Source organism: Sceloporus undulatus, chromosome 9, assembly GCF_019175285.1.
Source record: "Sceloporus undulatus isolate JIND9_A2432 ecotype Alabama chromosome 9, SceUnd_v1.1, whole genome shotgun sequence".
NCBI lineage: Eukaryota > Metazoa > Chordata > Lepidosauria > Squamata > Phrynosomatidae > Sceloporus > Sceloporus undulatus.
This window is the reverse complement of record NC_056530.1, coordinates 35,862,604-35,886,287: the sequence shown is the minus strand read 5'-3', so window position 1 is coordinate 35,886,287 and position 23,684 is coordinate 35,862,604. Positions and strand designations below refer to the sequence as shown.

Here is a 23,684-nt window from a genome sequence, read left to right as displayed (position 1 = left end):
CCAAGCATTCACTTCTGATGGAGAAATGAGAGCGGCGGGCGGTGGTAGGGACTCACGCCAGCGTACCTTTTGGGGAAAGAGTGGAATTTCTTGACAGTTTGACTCCGAAGTCCTTGACCAGGAAGATGAGTTCCTTCTAAAGTCAAAAAGGGGAGATTCAGAGACACCATCCGTTCCCCTCCTCCGCACACAAAATTAAGCATCCTAAGTTCAAATTGACCCAACACACCTGAGTCGACTTATCCATGGATCAATTAAGTATTGTACTTTAAACTCTACCTTTTATTATTATTATTATTATTAATAATAATTATATAATAATAATAATAATATAATAATAGCCCTCCCTGGTGAAAGCAAGAATGTAATCCTGGAATAGCCTCCCTGAATATTTGCGGACTGCCTCTTCTCTCGCTAGTTTCAAATCTAAACTGGGACATTTCTGTTCGCCAAAGCATTTGGAACATCACACTGATCGTTTTAGAATTTTATATTTGATTGTATGTCAGCCGCATTTGTGTATTGCCTTGTATCTGTATAATGTGCTTATCGTGACTGTATACTTACATTTTATTATCTTTAGATGGTACGCCTTTGGCAGGTTTTGATGTCTTGACTTGATTGTTACTGGAAGGGCCATGCAAATTTATGGCCCTACAAATCATCATTCTCATCATCATCATCATCATCATCATCATCATCATCTCCTCTCCTGGAAATACTGACCCCAACCTTTCTACTCTCTCATCCATCCAGCCTTTAGTGTGAGCACAAACAGTTATGTCCTTTTGGAGTCATTTCTTTACTTTGTCCTTTAGACCCTTGTTTATGACCCTACATTTTACTCTCGACTTATCCATGGGTCATATCAGAATCCCTAATGCTGGCCCCCAAAACCTTCCCTGACTTTACATGTAGTCGACCTACAGTGAGGTATATATGATACAGTATACTCAAAAGTAACTTGTGATGATCAGGTTTTTTGCCTACAGGGATGGGTCAATAATTTTACCTGCCAACACATAATTATTACTGTATATACTCATATGTATAAGTCTAGAAATTTAGGTTAAAGAACTGACCCAAAAAACCTGAGTCAACTTATCCATGGGTCAATGTAAGTACTGTACTTTAACTCATATGTGTGTGTGTATGTGTATGTGTGTATACATGCATACCCACAGTGTGCCCTCTCTTAGTGGGGGATCCGTTCTGAATCCCCCCATGTAAGGGGAAATCCGCGTATGCTTGCATCCCTTGGAAACAATGGGATGACGCATCACAGGCTGTGCACCATTGTTTTTCTTACCGCACCGCTTCGGTGGTGTAAGCTGGAAGCTGCTATGGCGCAGGCGCGCTGTATGTACCTATTCCCGGGGAACGAAAACTGTATAATCTGCCCTGGAAGCAATGACCTCCTTCTGCTCTATCATCCATCCAGCCTTTGTGAGCACAAATAGTTACGACTACCAGATAGTTGTAGGTTTTTTGGCATGGTTTTCTCTGCTTTGTCTTTTACAACCTACATTACATGCCCCTACATTTACCACTGACTTATCCAGGGGTTATATCAAATACAATGCGTCCTTCCCTTACCTGTAAGAGAAATACCATATATGCTCGCGTCCCATATTAACGGAGAGGGCAGGGTATAACTAAGTGTTGTTGTTGTTAAGTTGAACCTCAGTGTGATGCTGCAGCAAAAAAGGCAAGAACTATTTTAGCCTTCATTAACAGAGGATAGTCCCAAGTCAAGGGACATACCGCCCCACTTTTAGGCCGCATCTGGGGAAGTGTGTTTGCTTTCTATAAGAACAATGCTTTCACTCTGTTTATATTTAGTGGTATTTAATAGGATAGTATATTGCTTTTTCACTATTTTCTTTTTTACAGTAGTTCTACATTTTTCAGTGTATGCTGCCGACTTGCTTTGGGTCTGACTGTATTGGGAAGAAGGCAGCACACAAACTCAAAATATATGGCATTCATTAAGCATTCATTCTACTAATGACTTTAGCAGCATTCAGTATAGAGGGATTATCATGCCTTTGTTACCACAAAAGTAAGAAAATGCAGGAAATGAATGCCATTATTTGTAAGTGTTAACCCCAAGCTCTGAGTATAAGGCATTACAAGGGCAGCAAGAGGGTGTTTATATCTGAATTTTGATATTTGTGATAGATTAGGATAAGTCTAGAGCAAGAATAAATAAATAAATAAATACATAATCTAAAATATAAATTGCCTTAATCTTAGAAACTGGGAGAGATCAGTAGATCAGAAAGGCGTGTTGGATGAATATCCAAATTATATGTTGCTTATAATAAACCTTTGTCCTGCTTCATTGCAGGGAACAGAACATACAAGGATTTTGATTCCAAACCAAAACAAAAAAAGAACAAGGCCTGTTACAGACTGCCAAAATAAGCTGCTTGGGTCTCTTTGGAGGTCTTGTTTAATGATGCATGCATCCTAAGAGATCCGGACGTGCACCAAAGCTGCCCTCCAGTGCTTAGGAATGGAGTGTGGCTTTGGTGCAACCTCCGGACTCTTAGGATCCATGCATCATTTAAACAGCTACCTCCAAAGAGACCCAAAGCAGCTTTATTTTGGCAGTCTGTAACAGGCCCAAGATTACAGAACAAAACACCAAATGCCACTCACCTCCTGCATCTCCATCGGGCAGATTTCCAACAATACTTCCGACGGTTTATCTCTGGGGACCCTAGAAGAGGAAAAAAGATGGATTTTGAAAACCACACAAAACATAACACGCAGAAGAGCTGCTCCGGATCAGAGCAGAGGTCAATCTAAACCAGCACCGTGGCACACCTTTGTCCCAACGTCAGCAAAAGATAGAGATATAGGCATATCTCAGTTAATAAAGCCTCCGAGAAAGAAGTTTCTTTTCACAAGTCTATTATTCCTATCCTGACCATCTCCTTTGCTTCCTCCTCCTCTGTCTAGCTGGAAGCTTTTAGCTGCATCAGCACTGGCAGAGCTGGAGATATTTTAGCTGTCTGTAATAAAGTCTGAGCTGGGAGAAAATGGAACTCCTCCTTGGGCTTACAATTACTTATAGACTAGAATCTTAGTCAATTAATTGACTCCAAAAATCCTGGATCGACTTATCCATGGGTCACATGCAAATCCTGCTTTAACTCTTATAAAAAGGGAACAATCCCCTGGTGAAAGGCCAAGAGCATCGTCTGTCCTGGAAGCAGTGACCCTTTCTATCTCTCATCCATCCACTTTACGATGGCACAAACAGTTATGGCCGCTGCAATTTTGACGTTCCTTGGCATTGTTTTAATTTTTCTTGTTTTAATTTTCTTCATCCTTAGATCCTTTGTTACATGCCCCTAAGTTTTACCCTCAACTTATCCACAGGTCGTACCAAATTCATAATGTGGCCCCAAAACCTGCCCTCAGCTTATACATGGGTCGACTTGTAGTGATATACTGGCAGATTTCGGGCAAGGTACAGTCAGCCCTCCTTATCCTCAGGACTTTTTATCCCCGGATTCAAACACAATATACAAATTTCCCATGCAAAACAAGTTTTTGCCTTTTATAGAGGGCACCATTTACAATGCCATTATTGAATTGAGACTTGAAGATTTTGGTATCTATGGGGGGTCCTGGGACCAAACCCCAGCAGACACCAAGGGCCCATTGTTATAAACAGAAGCTGGTGAACCATCTGTCAATGGGGTTGCTTTGATGAGAGTTCCTGTATGGCAGATTGGGGTTGGACTGGTGGTGCCCTTTGATTCTGTTCCAACTCTTACCATTCTATGCATTCTATCTTATTTAATTCTTCTGAATGTACTTTCCCCCCTTGTTTTTTAATTGCCTTTATTAAAGTGGGGAAGCCATTCTGACTTCCAATTCTAGGAAAAGATCAGGCTACACATATATAATTTTTGTAACAGAGCTGCTTTGAGAACCCATTCCAGCAATAGCCTGGATGTGAAAGCGGATGGGCAAGGTATGAAAGAAAAGAAGGTGTGAAAGAAAAAAAAAAACAAGCAGTAACTAAAAGAAACACAAATAGCACATAATTGCACTAACAAACTCCGCCCCAAGCCCTAAAAACCAGCCCAGACCCTACATCTTTGCAAAACCCCAACATAAAAAAAACTCCAACTTTCGTTTTCAGGCTGGTTTTCCTTTTTCCAAGCATGGGAAAAACCTGCCTGCCTTGCCCAAAAAGAGAAAAGATAACTCGAGACAGGACACAACTATAAATAACCGGACAATGGCTTTCTGACTCCTGACCCCAGGAGAGGAAAAAGATTTGGCCTAACGGATATGTGCTTTCAGAAGTCTCGCAGGCACATTGTGTTTAAACTCCGAGGGCGGAGGAAAAAACGTTGTTGTGGTTCCCACTTTTCCCGAAGCGGGTGCCCAAAGCACACAGAGACAAGGCTCAGCCTTTGCTTTCAACCAACGCGATAAAAACGAGAGGGTAGGAGGAGGAAACGGGTGAGAACTTCGTTTGCTTCACTTTTTTGTTGCTGGGTGCTAACAAAATGAAACTTCAAAGGGAGGAATGTAAGGTACTGCACTTAGGGCGGAAAACGAAATGCAGATATGGGGATGGGGGACACCTGGCTTAAGGAGACTTATACGTGGGGAAGGGATCTAGGAGTCCAAGTCAAGCTTGTTTTCTGCTGCTCCAGAAAACAGGACTGGAACAATGGATGCAAGCTCCAGGAAAGAGCTTCCAGCTCAACATTAGGAGGGAACATGCTTGACAGTAATGGCTGTTTGAAGTGGAACACACTCCTTCCTCAGAGTGTGGTTGCAGTCTCCCTCCTTGGAGGTCTTTAAACAGAGGCTGGATGGCCATCTGTCAATGGGGATGCTTTGATTGAGATTTCCTGCATGGCAGAATGGGGTTGGACTGGGTGGCCCTTGGGGTCTCTTCCACCTCTGGATTCTATGATTCTAGTCCTTAGTCCTGACTTATGGAGACCCTACAGCGACATCTGATGGGTTTTTCTGGCAAGTTTGTTCAGAGGGAGTTTGCCATTGCCTTCCTCTGAGGCTGAGGAGTGCGACTTGCCCAAGGTACACCAGCAGGTTTCCATGGCCATAGCCAGGATTCAAACCCTGGTCTCCAGAGTCATAGTCCAACACTATAAACCACTACACCATGCTGGCTCTCACTTTTTTGTTGCTAAGAACTTTCCAAAATTCACAAGTTCTTCTCTGAAGCACAGGGGAGAAATATATCAGTTGGCCCTCTGTTTTCGCGGGAGAGCTCTACGGGCCCTCTCAGCGAAACGGAGATGCAATGATATTCAAGCCCCATAGGATTGAATGGGGCATGTGCTCACAGTGTGCGCCACAAGACACGCTCCCTTGAAATTATAGAGATCTCCCTCCATGAGTATTCAAGACCGCGGATCTCAAGTCCATGAGAATGGGGGCCAACTCTCGTGTATATACACATAGTCTGTATGTATATATGTGTATGTGTGTGTGTGTGTGGCTATGCCACAGATTGCAGATAGACTGATAGATAGTAGATATGAAAGTGGAAGAAAGCAAAACTGACAATGCACCCATTCAAGCAGAAGTTTTGAATACATTGGCCCTTCAGATCCACAGCTTCGGATCTGCGAAATCAATCATTGCGGACTGTCACATCCAATATTATGACGTGGAGGCAATGTGAACACGGACATGTGCATGCTCATGACACCGCCATTTTTAAACATGTGGCTCAACCGTTCACTTTTTGTGCATCCGTAAGAAGTCAAAGGGCCATCTGTACTACTCTTTCCAAAATTCACAAGTTTCTTCACTAAAGGCAAGGGAGAAATATATACAGTCAGCCCTCCGTTTTCGCGGGAGATCCGTTACCGACCACCCCCCCGCGAAAACAGAGACTCACCAATATTCAAGCTCCATAGGCTTTAATGGGGTTGCGTGTCCCATTGAAATTAATAGGGTCGCCCCTTCATAATTCAAGATCTGGAATCCAAGGAGAACGGGAGGGGGACTGTATGTGCATGTTGTGTGTGTGTGTGTGTGTTGTCTGTATATGAAAGTGGAAGAAAGCAAAGCTGACACATTCCCATTTAGGCAGGAGGTTTTGAATACACTTGCCTTTGTCCATGGGCTTCAGATCTGCGAAATCCAATCATCTGCAGACTGTCACATCCAAATTATGACATGGAGGCAATGTAAACATGGACATGTATATGTTCATGACACTGCCATTTTAATAAATTTGCAAGTCTTCTTGCAATGATATTTGTCTAGAGGACAACATGTGTCTTCCTTCCTCTTCCTATGCCCCACATTTTATTTCTAAACAATCCTTGAAAGTAGGTATAATTTAACGAGATTGGCCCAAAGTCACTTGGTTCCAAGGGTGGTAGCACAGATTGGCTCTTTCCAAGCATATCAATGATTTCACCTACACCGCATTAAATCTTAGGCATACACTCCTACCCACTCTTTTCCAAATCCACAGATCCAAAATACTACTACAACCATGCTCATACATAACGCCAAGCCACAATGTGGTTTGATAAAAACCTGGGCTTGTTGTGAGCTAAACCAGCCTTTGCTAACAAGCTGTGTGTTTGTCAGTGAGCCACAAACGTAGTCTGAATCAACAGCTTATTGGAAGCTATCAGCTTGGATTGTTAATCATGGTTTGATATGGTCCAAACACACTGAAGAATAATCCAGTTTGAGACCTTAAACTGTCCTGGCTCAGTGCTAGGAAGTCCTGGGAATTATAGTTTATTGTGGCACCAGGCTCTCTGACGAGAAGGCTAAATGTTTCATAAAACAACAGTTCCCAGAATTGCCTAGCATTGAGCCGGGGCAGTTAAAGCGTCTCAATCTAGATTATTTTGGAGTGTGTTTTTGACCGTATTATCTAACCCACAAACATGTCTTCCCTCCTCAGCTGGCCTAACAAAATGGGCCAGAAATCAACAACCCAGAGTGTGGAGATAACCATGGTTTGTTGGCCACATGAATAAAAACCAAGATTAACATAAACCATGGTTTATCGTGACGTATGCACACACCAGCAGGAACCTCTTTCATCTCAAGGGCTGATTCAATTCAGAGTAAGCGGGGAATGATTCCCATCCACAAGATGGGACCAAAGTTATAAGCATACTTTATCTTAAACCTCCATCTGCCAAGAACAAAGTTTTGGGGGTGTGAGATTTTAATATTTTAAAATGGCATTTCCCCATACACTGTACAAAAAGTGGGAAACCATCTTACAATGGCGACTTGGGAAGGATTTGGGTTCTCTGGTGAATTTTGGGGGTCCCATATTAAGCCACCCATCAGCATTGCAAACCCATATTAAGCCACTTCTTCAGCATTGAAACCCAACTGCCCTCAATGTGCAATACATCCAAAAAACTACATGATTGTATTAGTCTGATTTCTTTTACCATCTACACACTGTGAAACGGTTTAGAAAATAGGTGTGTAAACCTACTGGATGTTAGCCGGAGCCCCCCCTTTGCAAGTTTATTGTGGGTCGGGGAAGTCTTCCCTCTTTGCCGTGCTCCGACCTGTCAACCGAATTAAAAGAGAAACCATTAAACCCTTTGCGTTTTAATCCGGTTTGTCAATCCGGTATTGTCAAACTCCTGTTCCAAATATGGGGCAAGATAAATGTGTCAAAGAGAGCATTCTTTTAAAATACATGTGGGGAAACTTTGGGCTGCGAGATGCTCGGACTGCGGCTCCCAAAATCCCCGGCCATTTGTTATGCTGGATGGGAATGATAGGAGTTGTAAGCCAAAAACAACATGTCGAGGCTTGAAACCTCCCATCCATTTATGCGGAATCCATCCCTAACTTAGCGCAGTAGGATAATGATGATGATGATGATTGATGATGAGATGATAATAATAATCTGCTTATCTCCGGGAATCCAAGCGGATAACAGCAGTAAAATAACATACAATTAAAAGTCCAAGCTTTGGTAGTAATGTAGTGGTGGGATTTTTTTTACCACTTTGGCCTGTTACAGACTGCCAAAATAAGCTGCTTGGGGTCTTTTTGGAGATACAGTATGCTGTTTAAATGATGCATGGGTCCTAAGAATCCGAAGCTGCACACAAAGCTGCCCTCCAGAGCTTAGGAATGGAGTGTGGCTTTGGCGCGGACCTCCGACTCTTAGGATCCATGCATCATTTAAAATAGCATACAGTACCTCCAAACAGGCCCGAAGCAGCTTTATTTTGGCATCTGTAACAGGCCTTACTTTTTCTACAGACTAAGATACTTCTTCCATATATAAAACCTGAGGATACTAAAACAATGACAGTAGGTGCCCATAGGGAAACCAACTTGCCATAGAGATCATAGGAGATCTTGCCCATGGAAACACTGGACAAGTGTTCTCTCATGTTTCCCTATGGGCAAGTATTCTGCAATGATTCCCTATGGGCAAGTATTCCCCAGTGGTTCTTATGGGCACGTATTCTCCTTGTTTCCCTAGTGGCAACCGTTTGTCAATGATTCTCTATGGGTAAATATTCTGTAATGTTTCCCTATGGGCAAGTATTCTCCAATGTTTCCCTATGGGCAAGTGTTCCCCATGTTCCTTATGGGCGCGTATTCTCCACTGTTTCCCTATGGGCAACTGTCATGATTCTCTATGGGCAAATATTCTGCAACAGCTCTCTAAGCAAGTATTCTCCAATCACGTTTCCCTATATTCTGCAATGGTTCCCTATGAGCAAGCATTCCCCTATGTTTCTTTAGGGCCGTATGTATTCTGTATGATTCTCTATGGCAAGTATGGTTTCCCAGAGGGCAAGGACTGTCATTGGTTTGAGTACGTCCCATACAGTATTGTTGGCCAAAACAACAGTAACAACAGATGACAGTTAACAGAATTTTGGGCCTTCTGTTGGCTTAATAAACACATCGCCGCAGAGACTATGATCCTGTCTATAATATATATATATATATGAACAGTTTCTTTCAAATAATATGCCTTGGTGTATAAATCAACACTTGAAGTCCTACTAAAGATACCTTTCTATCCATTTTGTTCTTTTTAATGATATCTATGCAATATAACATTACGTTTGCCCTTTAATGGATACTAGCAAGGTTAAAATTGAATGCTAGCATTTATACATTTTTGCATTTATGCTTTATAATTTGCATATAATATGGCATAATGATTTGTTATTGCTATTGCTTTGTTATTATTATATTTATTAGTATTATTAATAATATTATTCTTCATTTAATGTTTGTCCTTTAAACTTATTTAAAGTGCCTGTATTTTTTAAAGTTTAATTAAATTATTTTGTCTCCTTACGTATTAATTGTACATTTTTACTGTATTGTTTTTTTACATTTGTAGCTGCTTTCGATCCCAATTTGGAGAGGAAAGCGGAGATTAAATTATAAAATAATAAATGATGAATATAATAATAATATCCAGATGCATTGCCTTTGAAGAGAAAGCTGGGTCCCAGGATTATACTGACTCTGTGTGTGTGTGTGTGTGTGTATTATATATATACACCCACCTATTTATTGTTAGTTATATTTATACTAATATTTATACAAATATGTATATCAAATAGTAGTTTATAAATATTATATTTATCTATATTTATATAATATAGACAATATATATATAAGGTTAAGTGGTCTCAAACTGGATTATTTCTGCAGTGTGTCTGGATCATAATTACATCATGTTATTATAACCCAATTTTTTTGGGGGGGGGGAGGGATATAAATATAATAAATAAATTAATAATAATAAATAAATAATAAATATAATAATAATAATAATAATATATAATAATAATAATACTGCTTTGATGGGGAAGAGGTGCCAGGGCTCCTACCTTGCATTGGAGCCCAAGTTTCCTTGCAATGAACGAATGGGCTTCAGGTGAGTAGTAACGTCAACTGCTACTAATTGGCAGCAAACCCAGTGCCGCCATGTGCTGCCCTCGCGCATGCGCAAGCCGCTCGCGTTATGCAAATGTCCCGCCCAGGGACTGGCCAATGGCGTTCGCCGCGCTTACAGAGGGGCGGGGCGAGTTGGAAGGGATTAAGATACAGCCGCTTAAGGCGCGCGCCTCTGCTGCGTCCGCACTGCAGAGTTAATCAGGTTTCAGACCGCTTTTAACTGCCCGGGCTCAGTTTTAGGGATTTTTAGGGGGGGGGGTTAGGGATTGTGTTTATTTGTGGGCCCAGAGCGCTCTGACAATGTCCCTCAAAACTACAGACCCCAGGATTCCCAGCAATGAGCCCGGGCAGTTAAAGCGGTCTGAAGCTGGGTTATTTCTGCAGTGCGTGTTGTTGGATCCATTGGAAAGCTTGCAAGGGGTTGCTTGTACATTTGGGCTGGCCCCATAATCACTGTTTTGTTCCCTTTGTATATTATAAATATATATAGACATTTAGTTAAAAACATTTATAGAGTTTACGGTTTATAATACAAGAAATATATTTATAGCATGCAAAACAATAATGCAATACATATATACACACACACAATACAATAAAATACATATATAGCATACAATACAGTATGCATACTGTACCTTTATAAAATTTATAATATTATATATTATATTATACATACACACATATTAAGTTATAATTAGAACAAATTTAGTATGTTAGTTTACAAATGTTTACAAGGAATAAAAATATTTAAATATACAATGCAATGCAATACGTATACTATACTATATATATATAGATAAATATTATATTATTCCCATTATAATATTTATATAGATATGTATATATTATATATACATATTAGTTAGGAATATTAACAGTACAATGGAATATATTCTCATATACAATACATATATCATATATATATAGTACACAAAGATAGATAGATTTACAAATGTTATATATATTCATATTATATATCATTGTATGGTATGCTCTAAATATTGTATTTATAAATAATATATAATACAGTATTATATTGATGATATATAGATTTATAAAAATTTGGATTGGTTTACAAACGTTTTAATAAGAAAATATATTTATAACATACAATACAAATACTATATTCTAAAATTTAAGTTTGCAAATCTGGCACACCTACTTCTCGGATGTGATTTCACTTTGGGGCGTCAGGCTGGGTTTGTGCGCGGTTCTTAAAATGGAGCTGCGGAAAATTGGCACGCTCTCCAAAGGGCTTTCCTTTCCATGCTGTCTGACAGCCAGGGAGATGCTTTGGAGGGCCGACCCAACTGCTAGACACACGAGAGGGATCTAAAGCTGCATCTGCACTGCAGAATTCATGAGGTTTGTCTTGGAAGATTTTTGCAATCTCTTTCACAGAATCATAAAGTTGGAAGAGACCCCTAAGGACCATTCAATTCAACCCCCTGCCATGCAGGAATACACAATCAAAGCATCCCCGACAAATAGCCATCCAGCCTGTGTTTAAAGATTTCCAACGAGGGAGCCTCCATCACCCTCAAAGCTGTCAAACAGCTCTTACTGTCAGGAAGTTGCTCCTAATGTTGAGGTGGAATCTCTGCTCCTTTAGCTTGAATCCATTGCTCCATGCCTTACTCTCTGGAGCAGCAAAAACAAGCTTCCTCCATCCTCAATATCCCCCTTCCTTAGATAGATAGGGATTTCCTGCATGCAAACTATCCTCTCGCTCTCTCATTCAAACTCACTGTGGGACTTACACACATGCGCACACCAGCCTTCCAAAGCAACCAGGGCTGAGTCTCCCTCAGCCTGATGCTGTAAGTCGGTGGTTCTCAGTCTTTGGTCTTCCAGATGTTTTTGGATTTCAGCTACCGGAATTACTGATGGTTGTCCAAACTGGCTAAGGCTTTCTGGGAGTTGAAGTCCAAAAGGACCAAAGTTTGGGAAACACTGCTCTAGGTTTTAGAGTCTTAAGCTGTGATGCCTCAGATTGCCAGGTTGAAAACTACAGTGAGACCCTGTCCCATAAGGATGGTGCAAAAGAGGGAATTTCAGCAAGTGTTGCTTGTCACACAACCAGCGAATAAAAGGTTGTGGAGGGCCAAACCCAGTGCAAAAAATTGCCTCCCCTCTTTTTTTGTTGGCGGTGCTCTTGGTGGCATCAGTTGATCAATCAATCTTTATTTACGGTCAATAGACCCATCGAGGCATAGAATACCTTCGATCGCCTAAATGGAAAGGTTGCATGAACGCATGATCCAATATAAAATGGAGAGGTTATGTTAACATACATGAAAATACAGAAAGCTAAAAATGAAATTAAGTGGTCAAATGAGATTGTAACGTTGGAGATTGTTTTAATCATAGAATAGTAGAGTTGGAAGAGACCACAAGGGCCATCCAGTCCTATATTATCCATCCTATAATTATGACCTTATACATCTGGGAACTAGATTTGTGAGTCAGACTGCTTTTTTTAATACCGTATATATTTGACTTTAGGTTGACCTCATGTATAAGTTGAGGACACGTTTTGGGGTCAAAATTATGGATTTTGATATGACCCGTGGATAAGTTGAGGGTAAAACATAGGGGCATATAGCAAAGGATCTAAAGGATGAAGAAAGCAAAGCAATGTCAAAGAACTTACAAAGTTCCAGCAGACATAACTCTTTGTGCTCATTCCTAAGGCTGGATGGCTGAGAGAGCAGAGGGGACCAGTGCTTCCAGGATAGATTATACTATTGCCTTTCACCTGAGGATAGTTATTTCTTTTAAATAAGAGTGAAGGTACAGTACTTACATTGAACTGTGGATAAGTCCACTCAGTTTTGGGGGTCAGTTTTTTGACCTAAATTTCTAGACTTATACATGAGTATATACAGTAAGTCATTCTCTCTACTTTTAACAACCGGTGACAAAAAAAATTTGCAACCGGCAGAGTAACACTCATGCATTTGTCTTGCAACAGCAATTTCATATGAAATAATTCGGGGCCGTTCTGAATTATTTGAGTGGCATCCGAAATAGCCTGGTGGTGGTGTATGCTGTGACTTGCTTTGGATCATGTATCATGAGGTCTCTGTTTTGTCCCCCCATCAGTTTGGTCAGGCCCCACCTGGAATATTGTGTCCAGTTCTGTGCACCACAATTTAAAAAGGATGTTGAGAAACTGGAGCATGTCCAAAGGAGGGCAACTAAAATGGTGAAGGGCCTGGAAACCATGAAGCCCTATGAGGAGAGATGTAGGGAGCTGAGGACGTTTAGCCTGGAGAAGAGAAGGTTAAGAGGTGATATGGTTAAATACTTGAAAGGATGTCATATTGAGGAGGGAGCAAGCTTGTTTTCTGCTGCTCCAGAGACTAGGACCCAGAACAATGGATGCAAGCTCCAGGAAAAGAGATTCCAGCTCAACATTTGGAGGAACTTTCTGACAGTAAGGGCTGTTCGATGTTGGAAGACACTCCTTCCTTGGAGAGTGGTGGAGTCTTCTTCTTTAGAGGTCTTTAAATAGAGGCTGGATGGCCATCTCTCAGGGATGCTTTGATTGAGAGTTCCTCATAGCAGAATGGGGTTGGACTGGATGGCCTTTGGGGTCTCTTCCAACTCTATGATTCTATGAATACATCATACTCCCTGTAGATACCACTTTTATTTGTCAAGGTTATCCACTGACGTAATACAAGAAGTGTAACTTTTCTTACTTTCTTCAGTTTTGGCTTTGTAGAGGTGATCTCCCCGGAGGCAGCTCAGCAGGCAGTCCGGCAACTGAATGGGAACCTGCTGAACGGACGGCGCATCACTGTGGCTATTAAGGAGGAACGGAAAGTCCGCCAACCTCCAAAGGACACCCCAGAGATGCCGGTAAAAATGAGCGCTTCGCCAAATATTCAATTCCAGTTTTTCTTTTTCAAAAGCAAACTCCCTTTTTTTTCTTTCTCTCCACATTTTCCCCCCAATTTTTTCTTTCTAATTTTTAAAAACTTTTTCTTTCTAAAGGTTTGTTTCTGATTTAAAAAAAAAGAGAGAGAGAAAACCTCCAGATTTTTTTTTACTGCCCAATTTTTTATTTCCTGTTTATTCTTTGTCTCCCAATTTTTTCTTGCCAATTATTTTGGGGCGAACGTTTGGTCAGGGTTTGCTCTATATCTCCTATCCGTTTTCTCCCCCTTTCTTTCTGCATTCGCAACCGAAGACAAAATTGCGCAACCGACAGGCTGCGCATGGCCTTGTCGCAGAACTAATACAATTTAATAATAATAATAATACAGTTTATTTCTATTCCGCTTTTTCGCAAGGAATCAAAGCGAATGACAGCAGTATAAAGATAAAAACATGGTACGGTTAAAATTACACTAAAAAAAAAACCCAAAATAGTAATACAACTAGAACTGCTATTTGGACATTTCAAATGATCTCAAATGGTCTATATTTTAAAATGGAGGAAATGAACAAAACGCATTCAAGAAATATATGGGCATTGATATTGAACTTAACTCAGGTCTTATCTCCTGGTAGAAGGTAAAAGGACTAGCAGCTAGGACTTAGAATGAAAATGAGGTCCCCCCTGTCCTCCCCAAGCCCTCATTCCCCCAAAAACATTTCAGTGAAAAAATGGTTTTTCAGCCAAAAACACTCCTAAAGCTTTAAAGCATAGTTTAAAATAGCTAGTTGGGGAGCTACTCCGAAACAGCCTCAAACACACAAAGGCTTGGAAAGTGTCTGCGAGTGATGCAGTGACACTCCTGCACCCCGAACGGTGACTACGACTGCATCTGCACTGCAGAAATAATCCAGTTTGACCCCACTTTAACTTCCATGGCTCAATGTTATGGAATGACAGTTCCCAGAATTTAGTCGTAGTTGTGACTCCGGTGCCACAGCAAATTACAGTTCCCAGAATTGCATAGCATTGAGCCATGGCAGTTTAAGTGGGGTCAAGCTGGATTATTTCTGCAGTGAGGACAGCCCCTATGATGGCACTCTGCTGCTTCAGAAGAGTTGTAAGCAATTTATACCAATGGTAGTAGTAGAGGGAAGGCCTTCTGTGTGGTCCATGAAAAGCCAAGTAGGCTGCAAGTACGCAGGTGCATGTATTTCTCCTCTTAAGTTCCACATCACCTTATGGTTTCAGTAATACACTTGTCCCTCCATATTCGCTAGGATTAGGGGCACAAGACCCCCCGTGAATATGGGAAAACCGCACATAACCAAAACATCATGTTTTGACCTGGGAGGACACCTCTCTAGGAATCTCTAGGTCCTCCAGCGCAACTCTGTGGTCAACGTCCGACAGACACTGGGCATAGAACTGCGCTGGAGGAGCTACAAAGGCCTAGTAGAGTATCCTCTCTAGGAATCTCTGGGTCCTCCAGGGCAACTCTGTGGTCAACATCCAACAGACACTGACCATAGAACTGCACTGGAGGAGCTACAAAGGCCTAGTAGAGTCTTCTCTCTAGGAATCTCTGGGTCCTCCAGGGCAACTCTGTGGTCAACGTCCAACAGGCACTGGCCATAGAACTGCGTCAGAGGAGCTACAAAGGCCTAGTAGAGCATTCTCTCTAGTAATCTCTAGGTCTTTCGGTGCAACTTTTAGTTAAAGTAGACCATGGAGTTGCACTGGAGGGCCTAGATATTCCTAGAGAGTACATATTAATCCAATCCGTCAGTAATCAGATCCGCAAATATCAAAGCCGCAAATATGGAGGGATGAGTGTAATTGCTTTACAATAGTAAACTTCCAGTATTTTCAGGTCTGCACTCCTTCTGTGAAGTTGGTACAGAGATAAGACTCTTTCTAGACTTAACAGACCTCTTAACGCTTCACTTTAGTTTTGCTAAGCTGTCAGCAGAGCTGAAATCTGTTCTAAGAAGGACTAGAAGCTTAACTGAAAAAAATAAAACAGATCTTCAAACACCTATGTTATCTTTCCTGGAACGTCTTCATGATGATAGTAGATAGTGAAAAACAAAATGCACAAAATATACATAGTTCCCTATTGGCACAGAGGACCATAGTTGTCCATTTTAATCCAACTCTAAAAAGTTCCAGACTCTTCGCCACCAATTTAATAATAATAATAATAATAATAATAATAATAGATTGTTAGCCCACCCAACCACAAGGAATCCGGGTGGGTTTCAGCAGTAAACATTCATAGAAAATACAATAAAATTCAAAATGAGTTCCTTCCCAACCCCCATCCCAATACTAAAATTACAGTTAGATAATCATATTGTAAATAGATATAATTACAATAGCCTTATGAGGTAGGTTAAGCATGAATTTTGCCCACAGTTAGCCAGAAATGATACGTTTATCTTGCTTTTGAGGCGACGAGCAGCAAAACTGTGTGGGTTTTTCTTTTTGTAGGAGCTGGAACCTGTGATCTGCCAAAGACAAGGATCGGACTCTGGTGTGTTTCTCGCTGGGGTTTGCCTTTTAAAAGTTTCATTTCGTTCCTGTGGTTTGATTCATTTGATTGATCTCCCGCTCGGAAACTGTTCCTCAGAGCTGCCCTACAGTAGTAGTTTTCCTTAATTCACCCCAGGAATTTGCAATCTAGCAAAATCAAGTTGTTTGAAGGATAACAAGGTGATTTGGTATTTAAGGAATACAGGTGAGTTAATGGAGGTAAATCATAGAGTTGGAAGAGACCGCAAGGGCCATCCAGTCCAACCCCTTCTGCCATGCAGGAAATCCAGATCAAAGCATCCCTGAAAGATGGCCATCCAGCCTCTGCTTAAAGACCTCCAAAGAAGGAGTGTGTTCCACTGTCGAACAGCCCTTACTGTCAGGAAGCTCCTCCTAATGTTGAACTGGAATCTCTTTTCCTGCAGCTTGTATCCATTGCTCCGCGTCCTAGTCTCTGGAGCAGCAGAAAACAAGCTTGCTCCCTTCTCAATATGACATCCCTTCAAGTATTTAAACAGGGCTATCATATCCCCTCTTAGCCTTCTATTCTCCAGGCTAAACATCCCCAGCTCCCTAAGTCATTCCTCATAGGACATGGTTTCCAGACCCTTCACCATTTTAGTCGCAATGCATCCCTAGATGTTACTTCTTTAACAAAAAATTTGGTCCTAGAGGCAGATCTGATGTGGAAAGACTAGAAACATGTTCAGCATGTTTCGACAAACCTCTTACTCAAAATAACATACACTTATGCCCCTAAATTTTACCCTCAACTTATCCATGGGTCATAGCAAAATCCATCATTTTGGCCCCAAACGGGTGTTGCTTCTTATGTAATTGTGTGGCAAGCAAGGGAACGATACCCATCGCAAAAACCTCTCTGCCTGCTGCCCTGTTTTTGCAGATGCCATCCTAAAAACTGGAGTCCAGAACCCGCCTCCTTTAGAGCAGAAGGTCCATTATGGTGTTCCCATGGAAATGAGGTCAGTGAAAAAATAACTTGGAAGGAATGAGTTACAAGTAATTGTAGTTAGTTATTTGGGGCCAGCAATGGGTTGGGGGGAATCCGCTTTTTGGGTGTTGTATCAGTTTTTATTCACTGAAAGAAATTGGCAGCATGAGCTTTCATAGATTTCGGTCTACTTCCTCAGATGCATCTGGAGATGCTCCAGAGTGACCCTCTGGTCAACTTCTGCCGTTGAATAAAGCTGCTTTGGGTCACTTTGGAGGTATGCTGTTTAAATGCTACATGCATCCTAAGAGGCCAAAAGCCGTGCCAAAGCCATGCTCCAGTCCTAAGATCCTAAGGTTTTGGCGCAGCTTCTGGCCTCTTAAGATGCATGTGCCATTTAAACAGCATACCTCCAAAGTGACCCGAAGCAGCTTTATTTTGGCCTGTCTGTTCAGGCCCTTAGTCTGGATAGCAATAATTGCAGATTAGAGTAAATCAGAGAGTTACATTTTTTGGTTATAGGAATATATGCGAACCCTATGTTTCCAGTAGATATGGACCATAGAGTTGAGTTGGAGGACTTCTGTAAGCTTGGAAAGTTGATTTTTAGGCATCTGGAGATGCTCCAGACTAGAGCGACCCTCTGGTCAGCTTCTGCCGTTGAGTAAAAGTGTTTGGTAAAATAAAATTGAACAGCAATAATAAAGCGATGTATAGCAATTAAAAACCAGGTGTAACCAGTAATGCTGAAAACTAGCAAAAGATTGAGGAAAGCAGAACAGACAGATAAGTCTTTGGTGGATAGTGGAAACGTTCTACAATGGGGACATGTCAGTCCCCAGTGAAGATTTGGCAACCTCCTACAGGGTTTAGCAAATACTAAGCCTGTTTTATTTTAGTTACCTGTCTGTCTGTCTCCATGAAATTGAGTTTAAATTTTATGTTCTCGCTGCCTCTAGTGGGGCCATGATGCCGGATTAGGTGTTAAATTAGACTTGTGAATCTAGTGGCGATTCTTGCAAGTTCTTATCTTGAAATCCAGGGCTTTGGATTTGTCTCAGTGACCTCTGAGATCTCCTCCCTCTCTTGACTTGTGTGTGTCTGCATCACAGATGATATTTATCGACTAAGCAAACCCCTGTTGTGTTTGGATTCCCTTCTAGAAGTTTGTTTCTGCTGCATATGTTGAAGGACTGCTTCAAGGATGGGGACTGGCTGTTCTCCGTTTCCAAAGTTGTCGGCAAAGTGGGGCTTCTGGTGATGGAGTCGATGCCACAGACACCATATTTCTGGGCTATCATCCTTACAAAGGTCTGTGTTACCTGTCAGGAGTCTGGTTTATGGGACAGATGGGGTCACTAGTTTGCCCGCTGCGGCCAGGTTTATGGGACGGATGGGGTCACTAGTTTGCCCGCTGCAGCCTGGTTTATGGGACAGATGGGGTCACTAGTTTGCCCGCTGCGACCTGGTTTATGGGACAGATGGGGTCACTAGTTTGCCCGCTGTGGCCAGGCTTATGGGACGGATGGGGTTACTAGTTTGCTTGCTGCGGCCTGGTTTATGAGACGGATGGGGTCACTAGTTTGCCCGCTGCGGCCAGGTTTATGGCACGGATGGGGTCTCTATTTTGCCCACTGCGGCCAAGTTTATATGACGGATGGGGTCACTAGTTTGCCCACTGCATCCAGGTCTATGGGACAGATGGGATCACTAGAATCATAGAGTTGGAGAGTCCCTAAGGGTCATCCAGTCCATTCCCTTTCTGCCGTGCAGGAACTCTCAATCAAAGCATACCTGACGATTGGCCATCCAGCCTCTGTTTAAAGACCTCCAAAGAAGGAGACTCCACCACTCGGTTGCAGCCAGGCTTTATGTGACAGATGGGATCACTAGTTTGCCCACTAGTTTATAGCTCCTTTAAGCAGGACGCGAGGAACCATTTTACCTTTCAGAGATTTTTGGCCGTGTTTTTCATCATCCCTTGCTGGTGGGTGCCTTTGAAAGTCCCAGATGCTTGGAGCGGTGGTCATACACTGTCCCTTGCTTTTAACCAGAGCCATTTCTTCTGGGCCTGGAGAAGCAAAGCATTTGTTTGGGCAGCGAAACAGAGAACCACATCATGTACTGCAAAGCAGTTGGTGTCTGTTAATTGAACTCTAATGTACTTTGAATAGATTTCAGACAGTAAAAGAGAGTAGTAGAGTGTTCAACATTGCCTTTAGTGACCACATTGTGCCTTTAGTAACAGAGGGGAAGCAAGCAGAATTAGAAGGCGATGTTGAGAGCTAGCAATTTTTGTCTGGTGATTTGTTTGTCTGTGTGAATATTCAGTAGGACCTGAAATAATGCAGGGTGCTGTTTCCATTTCCAAAACGTAGGAATGCTATCAAAAAATGCAGAAGCTGTTCACGGACTTGGGGGCGGTGGAGTCTCGGTTGCCCTTTCTGACCAAGAAGGAGGCCCAGCGAGGGATGCGATGCTTGGCTGAGTGCACCGTGGGGGATGAAGGCAAGGCCTGGAACAGGTTAGAAGAATGGGGATTAATGCATGCTCTAGTCTTTGGTCAGTTCCACACTGTGACGACAAGTTTGTGAGGCTGGAGAGGGCTGTTTGCGTGATCAGAAGCTTAGAATCATAGAATCGTAGAGTTGGAAGAGACCCCAAGGGCCATTCAGTTCAACCCCATTCTGCCATGCAGGAAATCACAATCAAAGTATCCCCGACAGATGGCCATCCAGCCTCTGCTTAAAGACCTCCAAGGAAGGAGACTCCACTACACTCTGAGGAAGGAGTGTGTTCCACTGTTGAACAGCCCTTAGTGTCAGGAAGTTCCTCCTAATGTTGAGCTGGAATCGCATTTCCTGGAGCTTGCATCCATTGTTCTGGGTCCTGTTCTCTGGAGCAGCAGAAAACAAGCTTGCTTCCTCTTCAGTATGACATCTCTTCAAATATTTAAACAGGCCTATCATATCACCTCTTAACCTTCTCTTCTCCAGGCTGAACATCCCCAGCTCCCTAAGGCGTTCCTAATAGGGTTTCTGGACCCTTCACCATTTTAGTCACCCTCCTTTGGACATGCTCCAGTTTCTCAACATCCTTTTTGAATTGTGGTGCACAGAACTGGACACAATATTCCAGGTGGGACCTGACCAGAGCAGAATAGAGTGGCACTATTACTGCCCTTGATCTAGACACTATACTTCTATTGATGCAGCCTAAAATTGCATTGGTCTTTTTAGCTGTTGCATTGCACTGCTGACTCATGTTCAACTTGTGGTCTACTTGGACTCCTAGATCCCTTTCACACGTATTTTCATTCAGCCACGTGTCCCCCATCCTATATCTGTGCATTTTTGTTTTTCCACGATCCAAATATCTAGCTGGCCTTCTGCAGAAATGGTACCCTGGGCAGGATGCAAAGAAAAAGTAGAGCCTTTCTTTTCCCTCCTTTCTGGACTCTTTCTTTTTCTCTCAGGTGCTGGATATTTGACAAGATTGAAGATTTGGCCGTCGTGTTCTTTGTGGACTTCGGCTGCTCTGCTATGCTCCCCTTGACCTCTCTGCGGAAGCTGGATATGGATGAGTTCTGGTCAATAAGCCCTTTGGCACAGCCCTTTATGCTCCAAGATGGTAAGGGAAGAGCCATAATCCGGAGAGCACAACACACACTTTGCAAACTGAAGGATTTGGTCCATCTGGGTGATCTGCCAGATGATACTGGGATCGTAGCTCCCATTGCCTAGAATCACTTGGAGGGTTGTACATAGAGATCTTGTAGTACCTTTGAGACTAATTGAAAGAAAGAAATTGGTAACGTGAGCTTTCGTAGACTTCAGTCTACTTCCTCAGATGCATTAGTCCAGCGCACCTTTTTACAGCCAAATAGCATCACCTGTGCTTTGCAGCATACTCAGGTTAGACCTGGGGCCAGGAAAAACTGCATCAAGCAGCAGTCAAACCCAGAGGAATTTTATACAGTTTTGTTGTGTGCCTTCAAGTCGTTTCTGACTTGTGGGGACCCTTGTCATGGTGTTTGCTGGGGCTGAGAGAGTGTGACTTGGCTGAGGTCACCCAGTGGGGTTCCATGGCCGAGTAAGGAATCAAATCCCAATCTTCAAAATCCAAGTCTTACTCTCAAACCAATTATTATTATTGTTGTTACAGTGCACCTTCAAGTCATTTTTAATTTATGGTGACCCTAAGGCAACCCTATATGGGGTTTTCTTGATATGAAATGTATATTTTAAGCTTTCTATGTTTTTAAATGTTCTACTGTTTTGATTATTTTAATTGTTTTTAAAGTGCTGTTTTAATACACACACACACACACACACACATATATACACACACACACAGTGGACCCTTGTTATCTGCTGGGGTTTGGTTCCAAGATCCCCCATGGATAACAAAATCTGTGGCTGCTCAAGTCCTATTAAATATAAACAAATAACAAAATGGTGTCCCTTATTAAAAATGGAAAATCAAGGTTTGATATTTGAAATTTATACTTTTTTTTGAGTATTTTCAAACTGTGAATGAAATAAATAAATGAGAGGAACCTATTCTGCTCTCTGAGTGCGCAGCGGTTAAAATGCCGGCACTGCAGCCACTCACGGCCGCAAAGTTGCAAATTCGATCCTGGGTAGGGCTCCATGGTTGACTCAGCCTTCCATCCTTTCGTAGGTTGATAAAATGAGTACCCAGTTTGTTGGGGGCAGTGGGCTTACACATTGTAAACCGCTTAGGGAGTGCGTAAGTGCACTGGTAAGCAGTATAGAAATGTACTTGCTATTGCTATAGGGGCACAGTGCATTGAGTGTCCTGGGAATAGGGCATAGCTGGTTTGCTGGAACATCAAAGAGCATCACTCCATGCAGGATTTTGTGGCCACTTAGATTGGCACTGGAGAATTCCTTTTGACTGAGTTTCTTTCTCTCTGGTTATAGAGGTTCTCCCATCTCAAATCATGATGAGACAAATTTTGGAAGGGACAGTGGTCGGTCCATTAGAAAGAGAGGTAAGAAGAGGCTGTTGTCTATCAATGGGGTGGGGAACACATAGTGCCAATGTGATGTCGAAGGCTTTCATGGACAGCATCCATAGCTTTTTTGTGGGTCCGTGTTCGGGAAGAGTTTATTCCTGATGTTTTGCCAGCAGCTGTGGCTGGCATCATTTTCTCTGAAGATGCCAGCCACAGCTGCTGGTGAAGAGAGATTTCTTTCTCAGGTGCCAGCCACAGCTCCTGGTGAAACGTCAGGAATAAACTCTTCTAGAACACAGCCTCAGAGCCTGAAAAATCCACAAAAAAACCCTATATAGCACCAAATTTGGCCCAGTCTGGCTTCCTAGATAGATGCCATTGCCCCTTCCCCATGACACCCATCATTTACTCTCAAGCCTTGTTTCCTCCACTTCCAAGTTCTGTGTGGTTGAAATCCCTCTCCTGAGGCTCAGATCTTAGCAGAAAGAGGTTGAAGTGAGAATATGGAAAATACTAGCTTCACCCACCACAGGGACATAATACACATCCCTGAATTTAAAGCAAGTTATCCCGACCCTTGTAGATATATTAACATTTCTTCTTAATGCATTTCTTTCAGCCCCAGATTTTGAAGTTCACTCTCCAAGCGCACTAAGAGGACATTGTGTGAAGTTGAGAGAGGCTCCTGCGCACTTCGGAGTCATGTACAAATTCAGCAAGCTTATGTAAGCCTGCGGATACTGTGCTTAAGATTCATTGATTGCATCCCAAACTTTTAATTTGTCTTTGGTTTTTATAATAGTTTATGATGGATGAGGAGCGTTTGGTCTCTGCAGTGTTGGACTACAACACCCATGATTTCTTTCCATAGCTATGTTGGGTGGGGTTGATCTAGCCAAAGGTTCCCCATTTCTAGTTTACAAGCTCTTTGGTTCGGAATATTAGGGGTTCTCTTTAAACAAGGCAACTTCCTTTTGGGAAAGAAAGTTGGGAGAGCATTTTTGAGCCAGCAGGAGAGGGGCAAAGTAGTAGCCTCTAAATGCTAAACTGCAACTCCCAAAATCCCTGGCTAGAATAGCGGTTTGAATCATAGGTTGTGCTGGCTGTGTGCCATTATAAATCTTGTTGAATCATAGGTTGGCCACCCTGAATGATGTATCTGTTTCATGCCGTTTTGTCAGGACTATCGATTTAGAGGTAATCTGTTTTTGTCCACCCTATTTCTGAGTTTATTAAAAAAAAGGCTATGTTCTTGACACTTTCTTGCTTTGCTTTTTATCTAAGAAAATACACCTGTGTGTGAATGATTCTTGAACTATAGTTTACTTTTTCTTTAGGATGGTGCAGAACTAGGTGCTGAAAATGTGGATAAGGAACAGGTACTTCTT

General features: G+C 42.1%; 1 protein-coding gene across 1 annotated transcript; it reads left to right on the top strand.

Annotated features, from left to right (window-relative positions):
* The first annotated feature begins 13,662 nt into the window (after positions 1–13,662).
* TDRD10 (tudor domain containing 10) lies at positions 13,663–23,554 on the top strand. Its single transcript, XM_042440278.1, has 8 exons — positions 13,663–13,809; positions 16,322–16,364; positions 17,268–17,346; positions 18,479–18,626; positions 19,694–19,839; positions 20,791–20,945; positions 22,262–22,332; positions 22,916–23,554. The coding sequence occupies exons 1-8, from the start codon at positions 13,804–13,806 to the stop codon at positions 22,949–22,951; spliced, it is 684 nt and encodes a 227-aa protein (XP_042296212.1). The 5' UTR covers positions 13,663–13,803; the 3' UTR covers positions 22,952–23,554.
* The last annotated feature ends 130 nt before the right edge of the window (positions 23,555–23,684 follow it).

What these genes read in the sequence shown, in the direction of transcription:
- TDRD10 (XM_042440278.1), top strand. An exon ending in GAAGGCAAGGCCTGGAACAG is followed by an intron (nt 19,840 to 20,790) that starts GTTAGAAGAATG and finishes TTTTTCTCTCAG; the next exon opens with GTGCTGGATATTTGACAAGA. An exon ending in GCCCTTTATGCTCCAAGATG is followed by an intron (nt 20,946 to 22,261) that starts GTAAGGGAAGAG and finishes CTCTGGTTATAG; the next exon opens with AGGTTCTCCCATCTCAAATC.